The following is a 25,074-nucleotide window of genomic DNA, read 5'->3' as shown; positions in this document are numbered from 1 at the left end:
GAATTTTGTAGATCATCAGTTGTCGAATTGGGAAAATGGGATAAAAGTAACCAAAATTCTTATACTAAAACAAGAGTTGAAATTTTCCAATCAATAAAACATCTTACAGTAATAGCTTTATGTACAAGACCACAATTCTCAACTCTAGAAATCTGACAAATACAAATTATACAGTCATGGGATGAAGCACAAACTCAGCCAGCTTCCTCACCTTCTCACAAAACTCCTGCTTCTATACTCACTTCAAATCCGCTGCAAAGCTTATCAATCCTTTGTCCCTCTCAACATTCAAAAACACAACAATCACTCATTCTCCCTCTAGGAAACCTCATTACCACCCATGTCTCTACATCCAGAAGAAACCATCCGCCTCATTTTCTTGGATATTATATGTGGCTGTGACTGCCAACCAGAAAATGGGATCACTAGTCTATCGCTCCGTCCTTGTTGATTGGTCGAGACTCGAGTATTAGCTACAGCAGGATGTATAGCTTTCCCGTGATTCTTGGTAGACATATTTGGATTATGTCCAGAAATGTCATCACGAGTACCAATTATACTGATTTCTTTCTGGCCCTTTTCCGGTGTTTGCATATGATCTCCGAAAGTCTTGCCATTGTCTCCTGCTGCCACTTCTATCGTATGAGTAGTTATGAAAATCGGAAAATATTTTCGAGTTACTCATATTGGTGTTGCCTCTGTTTGGCACGTTTCGCATCTCTTCTTCCAGATCATATTGTGAGCGCTGTAAGTGGGAAGGATTCAGCAAAGAAAATGACAATCTTGATAATGCATTCACGTAAAAAGGGCAACGGTTTAAAGTACTTTACAGTGATGATACTGCTTTTGATTGTTGTTTTAATGTGTAAAATGGAGAAACTACAAGTAGGCATTTCATAATCAAGTTTGAAATCGAATCAATACCTTGGTAGGATCGGAAAGTACTGCGTATGCCTCTCCAATCATTTTAAAGAGCCTGTCTGCATCTTTATGCACCTCATCTGCTATTTCCTTCCAGATGCCATCATCTGGGTTTTCGTTTCTAACCAAAGACTGACCAGCCTGAACCAATGAAAACTTATAATTATTCATTCATGTTGCTGCTTGTCACTTTGAAAGAACACATCCTTATAGAAGCAAAAGAATATGAAACCTTGTCAGGGTGATATTTTAGTGCAGCTTTACGATAAGCCTTCTTAATGTCAGATGCAGATGCAGATGGATCAACTCCCCTGGCATTCAAGAAGCAGTCTGGTCATTACATTCAGCAATCCATTTGCATCCATATATACATGGACACAAGCATCAATTTACTATTGTCAGTGTCCAAGGCATAATTTGTCTTATTAAAATTACAACGAACTTTCACTTCTCGCAAAGGCAGGGGCCTGAAAGTCCCAGGAAATCGCTTGCTCTATGCAGCAAGGGACATAGTTAAGATAGAAGATGAATTGCCAAAATAAAGTTATGGTAATTTACAACAAAATGGAATAGTTTGTGCCTGTTCATAGGAGAAAATAGTGGAGTTGAACATGAAATGCACATGCCCAACATGACAGATTCAGAATGTGGAAAGGATTTGGAGTCAACTCAAAGGAATAACCTCCCTAGCACCGCAAAAGATAAAATGCTAAAACAATGGGGCAGCAGAGAACAAATATGGAAGAACAAGAAGCCTATGGAGAATTGGAGTAGAACAAAGCAAGTTTGTCATGCATCAACCTCGTGAAACGTTTATCCTTCAAATGGACCAACCACAAAAGTCATCAAGTTTAAAATTGCTGAACCAGAAAGAGTTTTCTTCATCTTAACAAGTACTAATCCCAATGATAGGATGGTAATTTTTTTCCTTCTTATTTAGTTTTCCTCAATATTGCATTTAACCATCATACTGCCTAACTGGTTACAAAGTAGCAATGTAAAACCTGAAAGTAAGTTATTACGGGGTAAGGAAAAAAAAACAATCTGTGACATGGCCAATCTTATTTTCTCAATTCTTGGTTTTAACACTCTCATCTAGACCAAAAAATCACTCTTAATTCCAAAACTAGAAACATGTGGCCCGGGGTTAGACCATACATAGAACTTATGCACCAAACAGTTCTTATTTGCTTTTTTACATTAAAACCATTTTCTGGTACATATTCATCTTGGAGTATTACTTATTGCCAAAAAACACTCATCATGGAAAACGCAATATATCTTATGTTTACTTCTACTCACAAGAGATCATCTGAATCAAAAGAAAAGTCTCCATACATCTAACTAACCTTGGAAAACTTGGATTAAAAGAAATGCTTATAAATAGTTAAGATAGAAAAGATTGCCGATGATTATCAAGAAACGTAGTAAACTGAGCAATTGAAAAATTGTAATACAAATATCTGAATACCTTTTCAAGCTTCTAAGGACCTCAACATTATAGAAAAGCTTAAATTGTATATCAAGAATGAAGTAGATTCAATTGCAATCTCCATAATATATGGTTTTAGATATATATACTTGGTCTATTTAAATTTGAAGCCAATGAACATCATACAGTAATGATAAGTGTAATTTTAGTTCTTACTAAATTTTCTAACTACATTTAATAGGGTAGTATTTCGGCATTGTAACTTATATTCTAGCAAATAGTCATGACCCTCGATAGACAAAGCATCCACTAAATGACTGGCATGTGGAATCCCATTTCTGAAAAAAGGAAAAGAAAAAATAAAGAACTACTTACAGAATGAGATACATATTCAGGGGAATCTCATTTCTGCATGCTTCTTCCATTTCTGAAAGTTTCATTCTAGCTTGTCTGAGCTCAGTCACACAGTCCATTTTATCAGATGGTCCAGATTGATTCATCTTTTTATCTACTTCTTTTGTGAGAAGTGATACAAGTTTCTGAAGATCTGCAACTGCTTGCCCATAATCTCTAATCATCTCATATAGACTGGCTCGTCTAGAGAGGGCCTGCAGACGTATGAGTGGCCGTTAGAAAGGTTAGAGTTAACCTAATAAAGTCATTAGAAACATTTTAAAAGCATAACTTATCTGTGATGTGCAGCAGCAAAACTGTAAGTAGCATGAAACGCAAAACAAATAGCCAAACTATATGAGTATACCTTTCAGTTATAAGTTGTGCCAGAAGTCTTTATTAAGGTTTTGATTTGCAAAATGCAAGAATGGCTAAAAACAAGGATGCTTATTACTACCATAAGACTGTAAGACTAAGTTCATTCTAAGTTACATTTCCTAACAGAGTTATAAATTTCAGGGTGCATATCAACAATGCTTGTGCAAATGGATGCAAGTTGTTTAAGGCACAAGGCACACATTACCCAGTGCTGTGTGTGCCTTATTTAAGTATGGTGCATAATCTCACAGAAAATTCACATACATAAAATGTTAGTAGCATAAATTCAGCAAATTCCAGCACTTATTTAACACATTCCAGGAATTTGCAAAATGATTTCAATAATTTCAGAGTTTCATACTAATTTTCAAAATCTCAGCTAAAAAATATGTGAAGAAAAACCTCCAGAACATAAATTTCAGTAATTTCAGGATAAAGAGAAGAAAAATAGAAGGAAAAAAGAGGAGAAACAGTGCCCGACTAGCAAAAAAAAAGGAACAAAGAAGAGAGAAAGCCTCTGTTAGAAGAGAGAAAAAACAAGAAGTGGAATGGAGAAGAAAGTGAGGAAGAATGAAAAAAGGAAAAGGAAAAGGAAAATAGTACCTCAGCTGGAGGAAAAGACATGCCAAAGCTAGGATTTTATTTGCCTACCCCTTTTATTTGACCATGTTTACAAAGGTGCTCCAGGCACGAACCTTTGTGAAGGCTCCTTGCCACAATGCAAAAAATAAAATAACAAAAAAGGGCAGTCACTGCACCTTGAGCCATAGTGCAGCATGGCGTCGCCATTTATAACTACAAATATCCGATGCAAAAATTTCATGAAACTCCCAATTTGAATAACCAACTTCTGGCTCTGACTCTGACTCAAATCAACATAGATGCCCTCCACATAGATAATATGCTCGGCATCCAAATATATGCAGAAATGTATGAAATGAACTCCATTTTATCAATCATATCAGGACAATCAAACAGACATCCATAATAACATAGAGCAATTGGCACCGACTAACAATGTTTTTAGAGGCAAACCTTATAGTAACTTCCATCAAGCGCGATGGCAAGGCAGCAATCTGCAATAGCATCCAAAATTTGGCCCATAGCCCGATATGCAGCAGCACGGTTACAGAAACATATTGCTGAAAAAGGCCGTGATTCAACAGAACATGATATAGCAGCAGTGTAATGTTCAACAGCTTCCGCGTGCTTTCCTGATTTGTATGCTTCATTTCCTGCAGCCTAAATAGCAAATGGTTGACTTTTATCAAGGAAATTGATTTATCAAATTTCATCTACACAGAGAGGACAAGGGACGAGAAAAGAGGAGGTCCAGCAGTTGCAAATAAAAAATTATTTCATAGATCATTGTGGGTCGAAGAATATCATGTATCTATAGAAGACCATAAGAGGTACAGTTTTCCCAAACATAAAGACAAAATAAAACTATTTCTATTCTAACCACAGACATCAAGATGAAGGATCAGCCAGATTTTGTGTTCACCATTAGACCGTTTTCCATGTGAAAGCTATCTCCTTAGTCCTAGTATGTGGTTAACATACAATTGAATAGTTGCAGAGCTGACAATATAAGATTTTCAATCCTAATGATATGCAGACAACAAGGAGAAGTCAGAAGAGATGCTGACTGCACCAACTAACAACCACTTTTTCTTGCTAATGAGCAAGTCATAACTCAGTTTAATAATTTCTACCCCTTAAGACTGACTATGACCAGGTCCCTAGTTGATTGACAATTGATTGTATTAATTCTCCCGTTTACTCTCTAAATTCATTAGCACGACGAGGTAAAATCAGCATAACAAACATAGGGAAATTTGTAATGCAAGTTTGGCATGCCTTAATAGAAATCTGTATGTTGCCAAAACGTAACAATTGAGATGCATGGAAATCTTGATTCTGGAAATTGAGCCGTGTATTCTTAATGCTTAGTAAGGTAAACGACGGGCTTTTATAACAGTAAAACAGACAAGTAAGGTATATCATGTAGGTGCACCGTACACATGATATTTGGGAACAGTAGACCTGCAACCCAGACAACCGTGAAAACACTATAGCATATTTCATTTGCATGCTTGTTATTTATGAATTTGTTGTTTGAAACAATATCTTCTTCTTCTACCATAGTATTGAAATACCTTTTTATACATAAAGGAAGAAAGAAAATTCAAACTTGTAAACTAATCGTATTCGTATCATATGCATTCATTATACTTTTCAGTAACAATTCCTCAAACTCATAGAAGGAAGTTCAGTAACAATAATTCATGTAACAATCACAAATATACACGATCGCCGCTTTGTTTACATATATCCTGAATTTGCTGATTGCATAACGTGAACCAATTCTTGGAATCAAACCCAACTGAACTCATCTATTTAAGATTCAAGGGAGGCCCAATTCTAAAAAATTGTTCATTCAAGAGAAATCACAAACATACTCACCTTATGGTGTAACAACTCGCGTATAACGCCTATCAATGGAATCAAGGATTCAAGGTTCTGGCTTTCACTGCAGAAGTCAAATTGGGAAGAAGCATTTTGAGTAAACAGAATAATACAATCCACTGATTGGAAGTGAAGCACCAAATCTATAATGTGTTACATATAATAATATATTGGACATTACCACTCCACAAGAGACACTGATTCTTCCTGCTTATTCAGGAATACGATAGCGTCCTCAAGCTTTCCGAGGTAGAAGTATGACTTAAGGATCAGTGATGAGCACCAGACCTTAAAGGAAGGAGCCCTCTTCAAGTCGAAACGATGAAGCTCTACTGGGTGGCTATCAGCACCCAGCATCAGAAAGTTCGACTCCACAGAACCAAGAATGTGCTCGCAGAAGTGGATGAGCTCCTCATATTTCTTTAGCTGTTAGTGAAATAAGAGTAAAATATTTGGAAGTATGAATATAATAATATAAACAAAAAGCTAAGTACATAACTCACAAATTATATGCACCTACAAATATATGTATAGTATCTCTTAATATTAATACATACCATAAGAAGAGCATTCACTTTCATCTGAAGCAATTTTTCTGAATATGAGCTTATCGTCAAACCATCAGAAATCACACTAATAGCAATATCAATGTCACTAGATGTTCTTCGTTCCAAAAGTTCAGCAGCCTGCTTCATGCATTCTGCAACTTTCTGGAAACAATTAAACAGAAAAATCACATCACACATTTCCTTAGATGAATTTAACATTTTAGATTTTCACAAGGTAAAAACACAATAAATTGTCATATTAAATATTTGGGGCGACATTTCAGCATACATTCACCAACATTAGAGCGCTCATAACATGACTTCTAGAAAACCAAATACTTCTGTAAGACTTACACCTCGAATCCTGGTCCCCAGAATACCACTATGTCGTTTTTATGCAATGACGGGGGTCTGACAAACAAAAGATCACTTACGAGCAGTCACGAGGAAAGTGAATATACTAGAAGTTTCTGAAGCTTTACTGACCAAAAGATTCGTATGGGACATACTCACGTTCCCAAAATTACTTCATTGTAGTAGTCATAAAGTTGCAAAAAATTAATCATTGAGGGGGTAGATCAAGTAACCGTAAAGTAACATGAAATTGCTTCTGGGAGAAATTGTTTCAAGAGGTTCAACCACAATTCTCCCCAGTATTGCCACTGAATAGAACAGATCAGAAAAATCTCAATGCTTAAGCTGTATGTTACCTTTAGATTGCAAGATCACCATAAAAAAAGAAATTATCAGAAGCCATCATGAGAAATACACTATGAATCTTATTAAAGATTGCCAACTTCTGTAGTCCCTTTCTGTGTGCCACAAATGGAACTACCACAGAGCTATGTTATAACAAGGATGACCATCAACCCCAGCATCCATTTAACCAGAGAGCATAAACCAACAGCATATATACAGCATCAAAAAAAATTTAATTTGGCTCCAAGATCCAAGTTGGGTCTCCTTAACAGTAAAGACAAACAAAAGGATTGGGCCAACTTTACACACATTATACCCAGTCGTCAAATCTGCCACCCTCAATTCCAGGTTTTTTTTTTTTTTTTCTTTTTCACTATGTTGCATTCGCATTGAGATAATTGAAGGCGCAGGCTTACACATCTATCTCTGTGATAAAAAAGAAATGCTGCAATCTGCGATTGCAGTGAATTCTTTCTTCTTAAACAAATTAAAGATGCTTGTATACTGTGATTTCAGCATTCAACATTCAGTGGGCCAACTTTACACACATTATACCCAGTCGTCAAATCTGCCACCCTCAATTCCAGGTTTTTTTTTTTTTTTTCTTTTTCACTATGTTGCATTCGCATTGAGATAATTGAAGGCGCAGGCTTACACATCTATCTCTGTGATAAAAAAGAAATGCTGCAATCTGCGATTGCAGTGAATTCTTTCTTCTTAAACAAATTAAAGATGCTTGTATACTGTGATTTCAGCATTCAACATTCAGTGCACAGGGTTATATCTCGAGCAAATGCTCTCTCTCATAAGTTGTAAAACCAGGGGCAACTGGATAACTCAACCACTTAAGGGAAATTGCTTCAGGTTGATACAAGATATTTAGCAGCTAAAACAAGCTTGGTGTACTATGCTATCATCTACGACAAACTTCAGTATTAAACCCATTTTACGTCCAACTTAAGAGAAAATAGAAGTCTCACATATTTCAGCAATGATTCCTAGAGATTGAGAATTATGAAAACATAAATGATGTTAATATCCAACTTAATAGTGAGTACTGACTAACAAAATGTGCAATTGTTGCATTTTATTGGATATTCATAAGCTAGTCAGTTAAAACTCGAAAATCAATAGACTGCTCTAACAAAAAATTTCATAATTAGAAAATAGTAGTCAAATTGGATGATTTCAATACCTTTGCCTTCTCAAGGCCCTCAGAAGCTTCTACCATGAGCTTCCTGTCCACGCACACATCAGACCCTCCTTGCAAACACTTCATAAAATGCGGAGTTGCATTCTCAACTTCGCCTAGAGCAAGATAACAGCTGAAAAATTACAACAAAAAGTCGTGAGAGAGAGAGAGAAATATCTATTGCAATTGACAAAAAGAGGGAGACCACCATGAATGATTCATGTTGCTGAAGAGCAAATCACACTACAAATCTGTTGTAGCGATTATTTTGATCCAAAAAAAATAGTTGAAACTACAAGGCTTCTGAAGTTAAAGCAATTTGAACTTACGCTGTGGCAACCAGCATTTTACTACTGAGTGCTGATAGGACAGATAATTGAGGAAGACTTGATAACATTGATGATGGAGTACCATCAAGAAGGTATCAACAACAAAACCCATTGAATCCATGGAGAAAAAACTTGAGCAAATTCAAATGTGTTAGGATTTTAAGAAATCTCTTTTTGGTTATAATCCTTAGGATGCGTTATCATTAAAAGTTCTGTACCATAATACGGCTGAAAACTATACCATTTGTCAATCAACATGGTACCACAAATTTTTCATTTTTATGGGAGGAGGGAGGGGTTGTTTCCAGCTCCAAAGATAACTAATTGCCGGCTACTGGTTTTGCCCCTATGAGGCATATCTTTTACGCTTGTTGAAAAGGAAATCAATTAAGAGAAAGCAAAACACAAGAACACGGAAAACTGCATATGTAAGAAGATATAACCACACCAGTACCAAACCAAGAAACAGAGAGAGAAAATTGGGGCCAGAAGCAGTAAGCAGATACCGTACCTGGCAGCTCGAACTTGCACCTTAAGGAAATTGGGATCTATGGCAGAAGCTCTTATACAATCTTCTAATGCTTCTCTGAATCTTCCAAGTGACATACGTGTTGCTGCACGATTGCTATAGCACAACATTAGAGCCCTAAGGCAGCTTCTAGATGCCTCATTTTGGGAAATACAATTGATTCCCTGAGTGTAACAATCTTCAGCTTTCGAAAACTCCCCTTTTGCATAGGCTTGATTCCCCCTAGCATGAAATAAAATCAGAAGCAAGACCGTTGATCATATATGTGAAGATGGTCGTAATACAATATTAGGAAACACAATTCATAAAAATTTTGACAAAAAATAAATGAATCTACACCTCAGTCGCCATTTTTCACAGGATTCCTGAGATGCAATGCTCACAGCTTGAGCAATGTCTTGCTTGGTTGCCGGTCCATCTTGCTCAGATTCATCCCTTCTTTGGTTTAACACAGTCGAGAAATTACCTATCAGGCCTTGCTCGGGTGAGGACAGTGAAGATCCAGCAACTTGCAATGAGGGTAAGTGGGATGCTACATGCGAAATTTTGACACTTGGAGTGGAGCTATATGAATCCTGACAAAGTTTGCCTCGATTTTTCTTCTTCAGGACGCGCATTGGTGCTGGAGACTCACCGAGAGAAGAGGATGATGCAGAAAAGGTGAAGCTACTTTGCGCCGTGTCTGCTAAACTTGTATCATACTTAAACCGAGTACCTCCATCACTGTTTTGTCTCTCAATTTTAGAGCTGAAACTTCCTTCAATATCGGCTGCAGTGACAAAGGAGTCAGTACTATAATCTAATTCATCAGTAGCAGACTTGAAGCTTTCAGTCTCGGCTCCTGAAGCAGCATCTTCATAAGGAATCTCAACGCTGATACCTTCTTTCATACAATATACAGATTCTTCATCTTTCCTTTCGTTGCCCTTTACATCACGCTCATTTATATGCAAGTCAGCTGTCGCAGCAATTAGAACTTCATCAGCTATGTCACTTAAAACGTTTGGATATGCTGCACTTGAAGAATTATTTTCATCATAATGAGAAGATTCCTCTGATGCCACAGAAGTCTCTCTCGAGAAACTATTATTAGCCAGTGTTTCCTCATAAGGAGAGAGGTCCATGGGCGAATACTGTTCAGGAGATTCTGCCTTTTCTTGCAAATTTTCCTGAAAGAAAAAATCCTGCTGGAACTTCAATGGCACCTGTGCAGGTTTCTTCCACTTCCCCTTCTTCTTTCTTAATCCACTGTCTTTGGTCGATTCTCTCTTTGTCTCGACTTTTCTATTTAGGCCAAATACAGAGTGTGCTTTAGGATCCGGTGTTTTGAACTCAACATGTTCTGCTGCCATACTATCCAACTTGCTAGTGAAACTGAAATCAACTTTCTTGTCAACTCTGTCCACAGATGGCATCTCAGAGACACTGCCAACTGGTTTGAAACGAATGCCACTAGATGTAAAAACCGGTAATGACGTTGAATTATTTTCATTGTTGGAACTCAAATGAGTACCACTATTCTTGCTTTCCCCTCCCGCCTGAAAAGTAAACCCCGAATTAAATGATCTAGAGGTATTGTGCAAATTCCCATCACCCAAATTCTTAGCTTGCATGCCATGCATGGTTTCTGCACCAGAAGCCAAGCTTGGTTTAGTTTTAAGGTGATCGGAACTGTCTCCAGCTGCACTAGTTACATTCAAGTTCATCGGCTCATCAGCAATTCCAGTGTCTTTTCTGAACATCAATCCATTCTTGTCTCCAGAACTAACGTTGTCAACCTTCTCATTCCCAAAGCCCAAATTCTTCGAGCCACAATGCTCAGAGTCTTTCATATTCAATTTCTTCATCTTATTTGGAAGTTCTTCCACATTGCCACCATATAATTTACTGAAATGCTCACTTTCAATGTACAACCTTCTCATCTCATCTGGCAATTCAGAAACCACACTTTCATCAACACCTCGCAGGCCATGCTCTTTTCCACTCAAATGCATATCACCACCAGCACTACTACTGCCACCATTCTTCACATTCATACTATTTGTATACGCCTTCTCGGTTTCAATTCTCAACCTCCTCATGTCATCCACCACCTTGCTTGTCTCCGCATTATTATTCACAAGAGTCTCACTAAATAAATTATTCTTACTAGCATCATTGGACCCAAACACAAACCCACGACCCACATTCTGCTGACTCGATTCAGAAGCGGGTTTAGAAGTACCAAGACCTGGATCACTGCTCGCAGACTCAACACCCGAACCTCCTAGACCCTGCCCAACATCCATTTGTGATACGGGTCGGAATAGATTGGGTCGGTGGCCCACTAAGGGTTTCCGGAGCTTGGCGAGCCGCGGCGGTCGGGAGAGGCCGGCGGCAGGCTTGGAAGGGCCCAATGACGGAGAACCAAACCCGAAATTCGGATCCATCCGATTCGGAAAGCTGGTGAAGGCGCTAATATTTTCGTCGATGTTATGCGATGAATTAAAATGCGGATAGAAAATCTGACCGTTGGTACAGGGCGCCGGTGCTCCGGAGTCAACGAAGGCCGGCGACATAAGTCATCTAATCACACGGCTGGCTGCGAACGGCGATTGGGTCTCGTCGGATTGTTCAAGAACCTGGGCCAAATCAAGAAGGGATGATTTCTACTTTCTTGGGATCAAGAGTTTCGTCGCATAATCATTTCTTTCCTTGCAGTAATTCTTATTTTAATATATATTATATTTTTCAAATTCTTGGAGAAAATTATGATTATTTTTTTTTTTATTCTAATTTTCTTGGATCAGTTTCTTGAAATTGAAGGAAAAGATGTAAGAGAGAGATGCTCGTCCTTTCACAAGAATCATGGGCCGTAGTATATATCTCTTTTTAGATTTTTCTTTCCTCTGTTCTTTAATGCTATATTTCATTATTTTTTATTTTCCTTTTCTTGCATAATAATTTTTATTTCATTTTCTTTTTTGGATATTTCTTAATAATTTTCTTGAGGGTTTAATTGCAATTTAGAAAAAGATAATTGTGCAAATAATGATTGGTTTTCTTTTTGATGAAATAATTATTAATTTGATTTGATGGAAAGGATGGATAACTAACACAATCCATCATTCGTGTTTGGACCAAAAATATTTATTTAAATATATATGAAAAAAGGTTATATATTCAAATTTTAGTTCATTAAAAATAATCTAAATTTTATATATTAAATTGATATTTCAGTCGTATGTATGTATGATGTTTTGAGTCGCCTAATAAACTTTCAAATTATTAATTAACTTAAAAACTAAATTAAATTTTAAAAATTTTAAATCACTAATTAATATGTCAAAAGAAGAAGGGAAGAGAGATTACTTTTGGACTCTTGATTTATTTATTTTAGAGAAATGATTTTATATTAAAATGATTACTTTTGGACTCTTGATTTATTTATTTTAGTCAAAAGAATAAGTGAAGAGAGGGTGGGCATTATGGTAGGGTTGGAAAGAAAGAATAATTAAAAAAAATTTATTTTTATAAACTATTTATTTTTACTAATTCTGATATAATTTATATAAACTATTTTGAACCATTATTTATTAATTACAATAATGAGCAACTTTGTGACAATAACATTCAATATTTGAAGCATTTTGAGATGTTTGTGACATATTTTGGTTTATTGCTCTCAAGCTAAAGTGAGGAAAAAAGATGAAAATGTTGTATAAATAAGTTAGAAGTGTTTGTGGGTTATTTACATGTATCAATAGGAAAAAAAAAATGCTTGTTGGCGCTATTTCTTTTCTCCAAGAAGTTGAATATACGCCTGAATAGCTTTTTTTTTTTTTTTTCGGAAGCTGACCATTAACTAATGGTACATGTCAAATTACGTATCGTTTCCGTCAATACTTAACAAAATAGGACCAATAATGTTAAAAATTTAAGATTTTAGGACTAAAAGTGTTGTACACATAAAGTTTGGGACAAAAAATGAGAATGACCGTATAGGAACCAAAAGTGAGATTTTGTCCGATCTTTTATTAAATAGAGAATTACCTCTAATAATTACTATTGAAATAAACTTCAAAGTGGCCTTATTGGTGACTTTTGAGTGATTTAAAAATGCCAAGAACAAAGTTTGAATAACATAATGTCAGGCCCAAAGAATCAAGAATATGGTTTAAATCCTTTGTTTATATATAATGTTTCATTTTATATACCAAATCCAATATAAATTTGAAAATTATGGCCCGAGCGTGGCTGTACTGAATCTAAATTAATTATATGGTAAGTACAATATATTTATTATGTGATTAATATACAATTTAAAAGGAATAACTAATCATATAACAAATATAATACACTTATTTTATAATTAATTTGATTCAATCAAACTGAACACAACCAAGAATTTTTCATATAAATAAGCCCAATTGTATTAGAAAGCATTTCCGTACTTTGATAAAGCCAAGGAAGTTCAAAAACTCCAACATGTGAGTTTATTCCATCATTGAAACCAAGGTGCTGGTTCATGGTTTTACATTCATTCATGTTTTTCAACTGCTAATTATTTATTAGGTAATTTACATTCATATTATGTAAGATTTTACCCTAATTACAAATATATATTCTTATTAAATTTTTTTACTTGAGATCGTACAGTCTTTTTTGTAACTCTATTTTATTGGACTACGGAAAGTATATCTGTAATATTTAAAAAATACCTCTCATAAAAGTTTGGTTGTGGATTGATCATTTTTCAAACTAAAATACCCTAAGACCAAATTTTAGGTAAGGCATCCCTCATCAGTCATCATGTTGCGGGCAGCCGAAGAGACAAAAAGGCGACTAGATATTGCTATACCACAGGGACAGTGTAGAGAGACGGAGAAGAAACAAAATGGTTACTAGATGTTATTATTTATTTTGGGCATTTTTGTCGTGTCGTCAAATTTTATTGAATATTATTTATTTTTTTTATGAGTAAATTATAATGGGTTTCCTAATTTTTTTAAAATTGTGAATACCTTATCGTTGTTTGAAAAATTATCAATACTTATGATGTTTGATAAAATTGTGTAATTTATGGATAGAGATTTGAAATTGCCAACTTTATCTTTGTTATAATTTTTTCTTTTAAATGAAAAATTATTCACTAAATCAATAGTAAGGCGAAACTTCACTTTTAGTTTCATAGGATAGACCGTTCAATACTTTTAGTTCTTTACTTCACTGAATTTTTAAAATAGTTATAAAATTGGGAAAAATTCAACACATTTAGTCCTATACTTTACGAGGATTTTAGAATTATCCCAAAATTGAGAAAAATCTACACATTTAGTCCCATATACAAGTTTCGGACAGAAAATTAGACGGCAATGGCGCATGCAATGCGCGTGTCAATCAATTGTTTGAGCAGCCAAGTTAATGAACACATTACATGTGTCATTGCCATCCATTTTTTGACTTAAAAACTTGGACATGAGATAAAATGTGTTGACTTTTCTCAATTTTAAAAATATTTTTAAAATTCTGTAAAGCACGGGATTAAAAGCATTAAATTCCTATTGTATGGAACGAAAAGTGTAATTTTGCCCAATAGTTGTAAAATTTAGACTATAGTAAACATTCTTAATAAACTTGAAAAATCAAATATTCTCATGATATGTTTAACAAAACCTCAAGGAATCAGGTTCTTGTCAAAGAGACAAAGGAAGAAACCTCAAAGGGAACCTTCCAAGTAGACATGAATGCAAGAGTATGAAAATGACTAGTAGAGGAGATAGAGGTTTTTTTTATACACAAACCACAGTACCCCACAAAGCACCAGCCCTTTTGTAACTTTCATATGATTGCTACTACTTAACTTCTGCATTAGTTTCTGTACGGTTGAGATTGTCATATGTGGTATGAATTTTATATTTGTCTCGAAATCTTTGCTGAGGTACAAGGATCCCTTTGTCCCGACATGATTGCATTGAGCAGTGTCTTCCCTTAAACAAATGCAGCTTAGCTAGCCTGGGAATCTACTGCCTTCTCATGAGCAACGTTGCCCGAAAATTTGTCTTGTTTGCTGATTCTTACCAAACAGTTAAAAACTCCAGCAATGGACGAATCCTAGAGAGAATTATTGGTTCAAGAACGAGGTTTTGTAGTTTATAGTTAGGACAGTGACTAAAGAAGAAAAGTTTACATGTTTCATGTGGAGCAGCTGGACTAAAGAAAGTAACTTTTAGTCGATCTTTATGCAAGAATTTTCCTACTTTTTCCATACTAGGAAAAGAAAAGAGCATCAGAATATATGTTAACTTCGTCTTAAAGTAGCTTCAACTCATTGACATGGCTTTCTTATAACCATCTGCATTTACGGATTCTGATGAACTCGAGTTCTTTGATGGGTGGGAAATCTTGTTGCTTTCGGTGCTTATGTCAATGCTTAATAGTTTAGAGATGTAATTGAGATTTAGTAAATCCGGACAAAAGAAAAAAAAAGGGAGATTATTAGTGGAGTTAGCCCTGAAAAATTAAGATTATTAGCGATTACGTTTACATCGTACATGTTATATTATTATTAAAAGCGATCAGAACATTGATGTATTGGTTTAGTTGCCATATGATAATGATTTGGTATGAAGAAGTTGTAGTAATGGTACGAAGTCGGAGTCAGAGGGAATTGTCAATTTGATGTTAACTATTAAGACAATTTATTTATTGTCTATTATTTGAAACTGATTGTCTGTTTGTATATGTAAAGACTGCACATGACAACCTCGCACATTCAAAGATAATCATATTAATAGCAGCACCTGATGCAAAGTCCCATCTAACCATATTCCTCTGCCCTTAAGACACCTGACTTGGTCTCTTCCTTCACTCGAATTTCCACATAGTAGAGGTGATTATTTCTTTGTCTTTGAATAATACTTTGCTGTGTCTTGAACAACATTTGTTATGAACTCCTCAATCTCCTAATGTCGAACATAGCTCATGTTGTCCAGGTTAAGGTTTCTCAAGAAAATGTGTTTCTTACTTAGTTTTCTGGTCTGTTTGTAGGCCACATCACCAAATTTAACCTTTCGCTATTTACCATGATATGTATCTGTGCAGGGATCTGAAGGAGTGATCATTTTGCTGTTTTACATTCGTTTTCTGTTGTTTTGAGATTGCTGCAATCAGAAAACTGAGAAATACTATTTCAAACTAGTCATGGCTGGAGTTAACCATTTCGATGAAGATGATAAAAAAGAGCAACATAAGACATCAGACGTCACAGAAATGTCGAGCAGTGAACAAATCTCTGACAGCACCTGCAAGAAGACTAAATCTGTTGAAAAAGTCCCATACTACAAACTGTTCTCCTTTGCAGACCCCACAGATTATGCACTAATGGTAGTTGGTGTAATCACGGCTATTGGAACTGGACTGAGCTTGCCTCTTATGACTGTTTTATTTGGAGAATTAGCCAACTCTTTCGGACAGAATGTGGACACTGGAAGAGTTGTTAATGAAGTCTCCAAGGTACCATAAAGTCATAAATTGAGGTTCCATGTGCTCTACTTCAATGGTGTTAGTAAGAAAATTCTTGAGTTTGTCCATGTTAATGTATATTACACCATGTTTTCAGGTATCCGTTAAGTTTGTATATCTTGCCTTGGGGGCTGGGACTGCAGCATTTTCCCGTAAGTTTTTCTTACCTGTTATAATACTGATATTACCACCAGACTATCATTGTAATAAATCAAAAACCTGTGGAAGTCACATTTGTGTTCTCGGCAGAGGTGGCGTGCTGGATGATCACAGGTGAAAGGCAGGCTGTAAGGATTAGAAACTTGTACCTGAGAGCTATACTTAGGCAAGATATTGGATATTTTGACAAAGAGACGAACACTGGAGAAATTGTCGAAAGGATGTCTACTGACACGGTTATAGTTCAAGATGCTATGGGCGAGAAGGTAAAATGTATGCTGAAAAAGAATCTGCATATCACCTATAGTTCTTGATGCACATATTTTGACTAAGTTTTTGCATGGAAAACCACAGATAGGAAAATTTTTGCAGCTTTCAGCATCGTTCCTTGGAGGTTTCGTGATAGCTCTTATCCAGGGATGGCTTCTTACTCTGGTCTTGCTTTCTGCAATCCCACTTCTCGTCATCTCCGCTGCGTTCATGACTGTCGTTATGGCAAAGTTGACGTCACGGGGACACGCTGCTTACTCAGAAGCAGCCGTTGTGGTTGAACAAACAATCAGCTCTATCAGAACTGTAAATGAAGCTTCAAAAAGACAAAAGCAGGTTTTTCTTCATTTACGTCTAACTTTGTACCTTAACGGTGAGTTGATTTCGTGTTGCAGGTAGCATCATTCACAGGGGAAAGGCAGGCCGTTGCTAAGTATGATAAGTCTCTGTATAAAGCTTACAAAGCAGGTGTTCATGAGGGATTGGCTGCTGGGTTTGGTTCTGGTCTTTTCTTTTTGGTTCTTTTCTGCAGTTACGCCTTAGCGGTATGGTTTGGTGCCAAAATGATTATAACTAAAGGATACACAGGAGGAGTTGTCCTGAACATAGTAATGGCTGTTCTTCAAGGATCTTTGTATGTTACCATTTCTATTCTATTTGTAATAAATTTTGTCATGTGAACTTTTACTTCTATTTTTCTTGTAAGAATGACTATGGCTTGTGGGCTACTTTTTTTTCCCAGTTCTTTAGGGCAGATATCTCCATGTCTAAGTGCATTTGCAGCTGGTCAGGTTGCTGCTTTTAAGCTCTTTCAGACAATATACAGAAAACCAGATATAGATCCTTACAACACAGATGGACGCGTCCTGAACAACATCAATGGGGATGTAGAACTAAGAGACGTGCACTTTAGCTACCCGTCTAGACCAGACGAGCGAATATTTAATGGATTTTCTCTCAAGGTACCTAGTGGAACTACATTAGCTTTGGTGGGAGAAAGCGGAAGTGGAAAGTCGACTGTTGTCAACCTTGTCGAGAGGTTTTATGATCCGCAAGCAGGTGAAGTTCTGATTGATGGTATAAACATCAAAGAGTTTCAGCTCAGGTGGATTAGAGGAAAAATAGGCCTAGTGAGCCAAGAGCCCGTTTTGTTTGCTTCAAGCATCAAAGACAACATTGCTTATGGTAAAGATGGTGCTTCCCTTGAAGAAATTAAAGAAGCTGCAGAATATGCCAATGCTGCAAAATTCATAGATAAGCTGCCTCAGGTCAGAATTCTTACATGAGTACTAAGTGACGATGATTATCAAAATCATGTTTCATGAAAGCTACGTACTTTCTGTACATATTCGAATTCCATGTTTCCAGGGACTAGACACAATGGTAGGCGTAAATGGAATTCAGCTGTCCGGGGGGCAAAAGCAGAGGATAGCTATAGCTAGAGCAATTCTAAAGGATCCGAAGATTCTACTTCTCGATGAGGCTACAAGTGCTCTTGATGCAGAATCGGAGAGAATCGTGCAGGAGGCACTGGACAGGGTCATGATAGACAGAACAACCATCATTGTAGCTCATCGGCTCAGCACAGTGAAGAATGCCGATGCTATTGCAGTCATTCATCAAGGGAAGATTGTGGAGAAAGGTTCACATAAGCATATAAACAATTATTATTCCTCAAAGGACTAATGATTTTTGGTTGGGTTACAATGACATGAAATTTTGCGTTTCGACTGACCAGGTTCACATTGCGAACTAATACTAAATCCTGAAGGAGCATACAGTCAGCTCATAAGGTTGCAAGAGTTCAACAAAGATGCAGCACAAGATTTTGGTATTGATTTAGGTGGAGCAGAGATCAATGCAGATTCTGGCAGGCAGTGGAGCCAGAGAATCTCATTCTTACGGTCCATAAGCCGGGGGTCATCTGAAGCAGGAAACAGTAGTCATCATTCATTCTCAATGCCGTCTGGTGTCCCTGCCCCAGTCAACCCGCTCGAGGCAGCAGATGGAGAACCACAAACTGGAGTATCATCGAGATCCAAGGATGAGATTAAAGGGTCATTGTACCGCTTGGCTTACCTAAATAAACCAGAGATTCCAGAGTTAATACTTGGTTCTTTGGCTGCAGTGGTCAATGGTGCAATATTACCCCTTTTTGGTCTCCTATATTCCAGTGTAATCAAAACGTTTTACGAGCCAGCTGATGAGCTTCGCAAGGATTCCAGATTCTGGGCTTGTATGTTTGTCGTTCTTGGCATGGCATCTCTTTTGGCAACTCCAATGAGGACATACTTCTTTTCTGTGGCAGGATGTAAGCTGATTAGACGGATACGGTTGATGTGCTTTGATAAAGTGGTTCACATGGAAATAAGTTGGTTCGACAGAATTGAGAACTCGAGCAGCTCAGTTGGTTCTCGACTTTCTGCAGATGTGAAGTCCCTCAGAAATCTAGTCGGAGAATCACTTGCTTTGCTAGTTCAAAATATTGCCACAGCAGTTGCAGGCCTGATCATTGGTTTTGGAGCAAGCTGGGAGTTGTCCCTTATTGTACTTGCCATGCTACCTCTCATTGGACTAAATGGATATCTTCACATGAAATTCATAACTGGTTTTAGTGCAGACTCAAAGGTTAGATCCAACGAGATTAAAACCTCATTTTCATGAACATCGGAAGGAAAACAGAAGACATTGTCAGATTCTTTTAGCTTATGTCTTTAAACTTTCTTGTTTCTTTCGTCAGCTCACCATCCCAGTAAACTAACAATGGCTTTTACAGAAACTTTATGAAGATGCAACTCAAGTTGCCAGTGATGCCGTTGGCAGCATTAGAACAGTTGCTTCTTTTTCTGCAGAAGAGAAGGTGATGGAACTGCACCAAGAAAAATGTGAAGGGCCAGTGAGAATAGGAATTAGACATGGATTACTCAGTGGAGCAGGATTTGGAATGTCCCTTTTCTTTCTATATTCCGTTTATGCAGTTAGCTACTATGCTGGGGCTCGTCTCATTGAAGCAGGAAAGATTACATTTGGTGAAGTTTTTCGAGTAAGCTTCTACACTTCACCTGTTTTGGAAATTATAACTAGTTTTAGAATGCATATTCATTTTCCCAACACGGCAGGTTTTCCTAGGCCTCAGCATGACAGCCATCGGGATATCCCAGTCGGGAGCACTTGCACCAGACTCCGGCAAAGCCAAGGTCGGTGCTGCTTCTATTTTCACACTTCTTGACCAGAAACCAGCGATAGATTCAGCTGATGACTCAGGAACGACACTGGAAAACGTAAAGGGAGATATCGAGTTCCAGCATGTCAGTTTCAGGTATCCCAGTCGGCCTGATGTTCAGATTTTTAAAGATTTGTGCTTGGCAATTCATTCGGGCAAGGTAAAACAATGTTGTTCAAGATTCTACAAAGTAACATTAATCAACTGACAAAGATAACTACTAACAGCAACAGGTTTCTTAATCAGACAGTTGCAATTGTTGGAGAAAGTGGGAGTGGAAAGTCCACAATAATTTCCTTGTTGCAACGGTTTTATGATCCGGATTCAGGCCGGATCACACTAGACGGTTTTGAGATCCAGAAGCTGAAGTTGAAGTGGTTAAGGCAGCAGATGGGACTGGTAAGCCAGGAGCCAGTACTGTTCAACGATACAATTCGTGCCAACATTGCATATGGGAAGGAAGGGAATGCCACAGAAGCAGAAATCTTAGCTGCCGCAGAGTTGGCTAATGCAAACAAATTCATCAGTAGTTTGCACAAGGTCTGTATTTAGTCTAATATCTCATGCACTTTTGCATCCTACTTTGATCAACACCACTATCTGATAAACATGCAAATTTTGAAACATATACACAGGGGTATGACACGGTCGTTGGTGAAAGGGGGATCCAGTTATCCGGTGGGCAGAAGCAACGGGTTGCAATCGCACGAGCCATAGTGAAGGGTCCGCGGATTTTGCTGCTTGACGAAGCCACCAGCGCCCTTGATGCCGAGTCTGAGAAGGTGGTTCAAGATGCGTTAGACCGAGCCGTGGTGGACAGGACCACCATAGTGGTGGCTCATAGGCTATCCACAATCAAGAACGCAGACTTGATTGCTGTCATTAAAAATGGAGCCACTGCAGAGAAAGGAAAGCATGAAACTTTGATGAACAAGAAAGACGGCATCTACGCCTCTTTAGTTGCACTTCATGGTGCTCATTCCTCTTCTTCTTAGGCCATTATTAGAGCTGTCTCCTTTTTCACTTACATCTCCTTCTAATGTATCTCTTGCACAAATTTCAGACACATTTTCTTGGTGGGGTGGGTATACATCGACCCCCATGTGATATTGACATGTTTAAAAAATTCTCTAAAAAATAAAATATGAATTACATTTCTTGTGATATAATTTTTTTTTTTAAAAAATTCGGTAAATTAGAGTTGGTAGTACACGCACGTTAACTCTAAATATGAGTTTGGAAAGCACATTTTTTTGATAATTTTATCCTTCTTACTCCTATTTTATGATTGCACCCAATTTATATATATAAATTTAATAAATTTTAAAATAATATATAAATATTATTTTATATGTAAACATATATTATATAATTATATTAATATTTTTAATTTAATATTCTTTCAATTACATAATTAAATTAATTTTAAAAAAATGGCAATGGCAGCTTCCTGCTAGCGCTGCAGACCACGCCCTCCTCACCCCTGGGCGACGGGGTCACCCTTCGCCTCCGTCATCATTGCCCCCTCCGCGGGGGGCGACAGGGGGTGGGAGGGTGGGGGTGATCATATTTTTTAAAAATAATAATTTTATTTTTATAAATTATAATAATACGTATAATATAATTATATTCAACATGGGGGGCGACGTGGGAGGGTGGGGGTGATCATATTTTTTAAAAATAATAATTTTATTTTTATAAATTATAATAATACGTATAATATAATTATATTCAACATGTCATCCAACTCATTTCTAAAGCCACGTGGGATTAAAACTCCCCAAAAAATATCCAATTGGCATTTCATATTATTTTTTCGGTAAAAAATCAAAATTACGACTATCGAAAGACTAAATTTCATCAATTTTAAAATTTAATGAACTTATAAAATAATAAGCATAATTATTGGACTGAAATTAATATTGAGCATATTTAACAGATTAAAAAAATAATTTTTTCTTTAATTAAATATACAATTTCTCCTCATATATATGGAGGGACGTTTTAGTCATTATCCCTAAAAAATAGGCCCAATTGATTAAAGGGTGGTACCAATTATTGTTCATAATATAGAAATAATTTCTTATATTTAAATTCTAATAGGAAATGTTTTGATATTTTTCCGTATCACAAGGGGTCAAAATGACCCATTTTCTTGTTAACTTCTGTTCAAGATCAGAGTTCCATGTATGAATGTTGGATAATTGTGGATGTTAAGGATTCAAGAACTCAGGCAGTCTTATTGACAGCCAGGTATAGGACCCAATGGATGACAGGATTTACAATTTCAACAACATCATTGCTCCATTTCACTTTTTGCAGGAGGACCATTTTGATAATGAATGAGGAACTTGTCAAGTTGAACATAAACCTACACATATATAACAGCCAAGTCTCTTGCCCTGTTGACTAAGACACTACGGACAAGTAGGGACCAATTCAATAGAATTTTTTCTGAAGAGGGGAATTCCATAAACTACAGCATGAAATCAATAGACTCAAAGACTTGGGAGTGAATCAATGCATGACTTGTCCATCAGACTAACTACTACGGCAAAAATTTATTGAACTTCTGTGTTGCACTCCTTGACACGGCCATCCATGATCAAACCCAAGTAGCTGCTTCATCGTGGAAGACGTCAACTTTTGGCATAGAAACAGTACAATGATATTTTCTGACACGCCTCCCTACTAACGTTATAAATATTGTCTCTATGTCATGTTTCCTAGCACTCAAGATTCTGATCATCTTATTTAGTAATTCGAAGATGTCCACAAAATCTTCATCGGTAGCACCACTAGATTACCTTTCCTTCCTCTACTTGCTGGTCTTCTTTGCAGCAGTGTCTGCTGTGATGTGCCAGTCCAACCAAGGTAATTTCAGCCGTTCTTTTGAGGGATCTTTGGTTGTTAATCCAAGTTTTCTCTTTAAACATACTAATTTTCAAAGATTGTGTTCTTCTTTGTGCGTGTGAAAGTGTATATATGTGCAATCCAATATAAGACAAGACGCTGATTTGGGATACAGAATCAAGACTGTGAATGCATGTTAATAATAAGCAAAGTAGGAAGAACTTATGGGCTACTTCTATCATCTGATAAAGATTTGCGCATACTGTTGCAGGATCCATCGGAGTGTGCAATGGCCGTCTCGGCTCTGACTTACCGCCCGAACAGGAAGTTGTCGAGCTCTACAAAACCAGCGGCATCAAGAGAATGAGAATCTACGACCCCAACCAAGCAACTCTCACAGCCCTCCAGGGATCAGGCATAGAACTCGTGCTTGACGTCCCTAACGCGGACCTTGAATCCCTTCAATCCGATGCAACACATTGGGTCCAAACTAACGTCGTGCAATACTTTCCAGCGACCAGAATACGTTACATCGCTGTGGGGAACGAAGTAGACCCTGAAAAAGAGACGTCAGGTTTCGTCCCGTTGGTTCTCCCCGCCATGCAGAACATATACAAAGCACTCTCACAATTCGGCCTGCAGGACCAAATCAAGGTCTCAACCGCCACATATTCCGCCCTGTTGATGAACACTTCTCCGCCCTCGAACGCTATCTTCAAGGATATGGCCTTCATGGAGCCCATCATAAGTTTCTTGGCACAAACCAGAGCTCCACTTCTTGCCAACATATACCCTTACTTCGCCTATATTTACAGTCAAGGCGTGGAGCTTCCATACGCTTTGTTCACTGCTCCAGGAGTAGTCGTCCAGGACGGCCCATACGGATACCAAAACCTGTTTGATGCAATGGTGGATGGAGTGTATTCTGCTCTGGAAAAAGCCGGAGGGGGCGACGTTGAGGTCGTCGTTTCTGAGAGCGGATGGCCGTCCGACGGTGGCGTTGCAGCGACAAGGGAGAATGCAGAGACTTACTACAGGAATCTGATTGATCACGTGAAGAGAGGCAGCCCGAAGAGGCCGGGGAAAGCCATCGAGACATACTTGTTTGCCATGTTCGATGAAAACAACAAGCCGGGAGAAAAGAGTGAGCAGCATTTCGGGCTGTTTTATCCTAACAAGCAGCCCAAGTACCAATTTATCCTCAACAATGTGTAACAAAGCTGAGGAACATGGTTGAAGGAACTATGTTTATCAAGATTGTCAGTGCATGCACTAATTCAATGTAAGGGAAATAATAGAAATTATTACATCCCATCAAAATTAATTATATAGCAAATGTAATATACTTATAAATATAGTACAGTTAAGAAATTTATCCCAAACTCATGCAAGCATATATATGTGTTCTATTTCAAAACTTTAATAATATTTTTACATCATAATGTAAATAATGACAAAAATAAGACCCATATTCCCAATAATAATATTTTTATATCAGAATGTAAATAATTACAAAAATTAGACCCATATTCCCAATAATAATATTTTTACATAATAATGTAAATAATTACAAAAATTAGACCAATATTCCCAAGAAAAACATTTTTACACCATAATGTAAATAATCACAAAAATTAGACCAATATATAATCCCAATAATAACATTATTTAAAAATATATAGTTCCTTTGTAACCACGTACAAATAGATCACGATTTATGTATGCTTTTAAGCTTGTTTAGCCCATCAAGTGAATTTTGCTAGTAGAATTGGTTAGGTTTATCCATTTTCATGTGTCAATAAAAGACAATGTCGATAAAAAGAAATAGATAAATTTAAGTAATACTATAACAAAAAAATTCATGTGATACCGTCGGATGCTTCCCAGGTTGGGGAAGCAGTCCTTCGACCACCCCCACCACTTGACATTACCGCACCATCCCCCGCCCTGCAGACTCCAAATGATATTGGACCATCTGGAGCTACACTGGCAGCTAATGAGACGATACAGCTGTCTGCTACACCAGCAGCTGCTCCACCACCCCCACCACCTGACACTACCGCACCGCCACCATCTCCCACCCCAAAGACTCCAAATAATGTTGGACCATCTAGAGCTGCACCGGCAGCTAATGAGACGATATAGCAGTCTGCTCTATTAGCGGCTGCTCCACCAC

The 25,074-nt window shown here is 37.3% G+C and overlaps 3 protein-coding genes across 4 annotated transcripts; 2 read left to right on the top strand and 1 right to left on the bottom strand.

Annotated features, from left to right (window-relative positions):
* On the bottom strand, positions 77 to 11,657 carry LOC105170911. The gene is made up of 11 exons (XM_011091842.2): positions 9,230 to 11,657; positions 8,873 to 9,112; positions 8,036 to 8,165; positions 6,151 to 6,303; positions 5,775 to 6,019; positions 5,591 to 5,657; positions 4,160 to 4,366; positions 2,729 to 2,961; positions 1,154 to 1,232; positions 925 to 1,062; positions 77 to 745 (listed from the first exon to the last, which is right to left on the bottom strand). The coding sequence occupies exons 1-11, from the start codon at positions 11,446 to 11,448 to the stop codon at positions 542 to 544; spliced, it is 3,915 nt and encodes a 1,304-aa protein (XP_011090144.1). The 5' UTR covers positions 11,449 to 11,657; the 3' UTR covers positions 77 to 541.
* On the top strand, positions 15,662 to 21,187 carry LOC105170910 (ABC transporter B family member 11-like). 2 transcript variants are annotated; one of them, XM_011091841.2, is made up of 13 exons: positions 15,662 to 15,761; positions 15,974 to 16,384; positions 16,491 to 16,545; positions 16,643 to 16,818; positions 16,907 to 17,128; positions 17,218 to 17,456; positions 17,565 to 18,090; positions 18,191 to 18,464; positions 18,561 to 19,450; positions 19,599 to 19,865; positions 19,942 to 20,205; positions 20,292 to 20,585; positions 20,681 to 21,187. In XM_011091841.2, the coding sequence occupies exons 2-13, from the start codon at positions 16,073 to 16,075 to the stop codon at positions 21,038 to 21,040; spliced, it is 3,879 nt and encodes a 1,292-aa protein (XP_011090143.2). In that variant the 5' UTR covers positions 15,662 to 15,761; positions 15,974 to 16,072; the 3' UTR covers positions 21,041 to 21,187. The 2 variants fall into 2 exon arrangements, with proteins under 2 accessions (XP_011090143.2, XP_020552210.1); XM_020696551.1 differs by having other exon boundaries at positions 15,709 to 15,864.
* LOC105171140 (glucan endo-1,3-beta-glucosidase-like) lies at positions 22,788 to 24,227 on the top strand. The gene is made up of 2 exons (XM_020696552.1): positions 22,788 to 22,919; positions 23,170 to 24,227. The coding sequence occupies exons 1-2, from the start codon at positions 22,814 to 22,816 to the stop codon at positions 24,111 to 24,113; spliced, it is 1,050 nt and encodes a 349-aa protein (XP_020552211.1). The 5' UTR covers positions 22,788 to 22,813; the 3' UTR covers positions 24,114 to 24,227.

This window comes from Sesamum indicum, linkage group LG9 (genome assembly GCF_000512975.1).
Source record: "Sesamum indicum cultivar Zhongzhi No. 13 linkage group LG9, S_indicum_v1.0, whole genome shotgun sequence".
Classification (NCBI taxonomy): domain Eukaryota; kingdom Viridiplantae; phylum Streptophyta; class Magnoliopsida; order Lamiales; family Pedaliaceae; genus Sesamum; species Sesamum indicum.
Note: the sequence above shows the minus strand (reverse complement) of the source record. Positions and strands in the feature narration are given on the sequence as shown.

Coding starts and splice junctions, on each gene's coding strand:
- LOC105170911 (XM_011091842.2), bottom strand. CDS start 11,448: ATGTCGCCGGCCTTCGTTGACTCCGGAGCACCGGCGCCCTGTACCAAC. Junction 8,166..8,872: donor GTGCAAGTTCGAGCTGCCAG/GTACGGTATCTG, acceptor GTAATTTTTCAG/CTGTTATCTTGCTCTAGGCG. Junction 2,962..4,159: donor TTGATGGAAGTTACTATAAG/GTTTGCCTCTAA, acceptor ATACGTCTGCAG/GCCCTCTCTAGACGAGCCAG.
- LOC105170910 (XM_011091841.2), top strand. CDS start 16,073: ATGGCTGGAGTTAACCATTTCGATGAAGATGATAAAAAAGAGCAACAT. Junction 16,546..16,642: donor TGGGACTGCAGCATTTTCCC/GTAAGTTTTTCT, acceptor TGTTCTCGGCAG/AGGTGGCGTGCTGGATGATC. Junction 17,129..17,217: donor CAATCAGCTCTATCAGAACT/GTAAATGAAGCT, acceptor TTCGTGTTGCAG/GTAGCATCATTCACAGGGGA.
- LOC105171140 (XM_020696552.1), top strand. CDS start 22,814: ATGTCCACAAAATCTTCATCGGTAGCACCACTAGATTACCTTTCCTTC. Junction 22,920..23,169: donor GATGTGCCAGTCCAACCAAG/GTAATTTCAGCC, acceptor ATACTGTTGCAG/GATCCATCGGAGTGTGCAAT.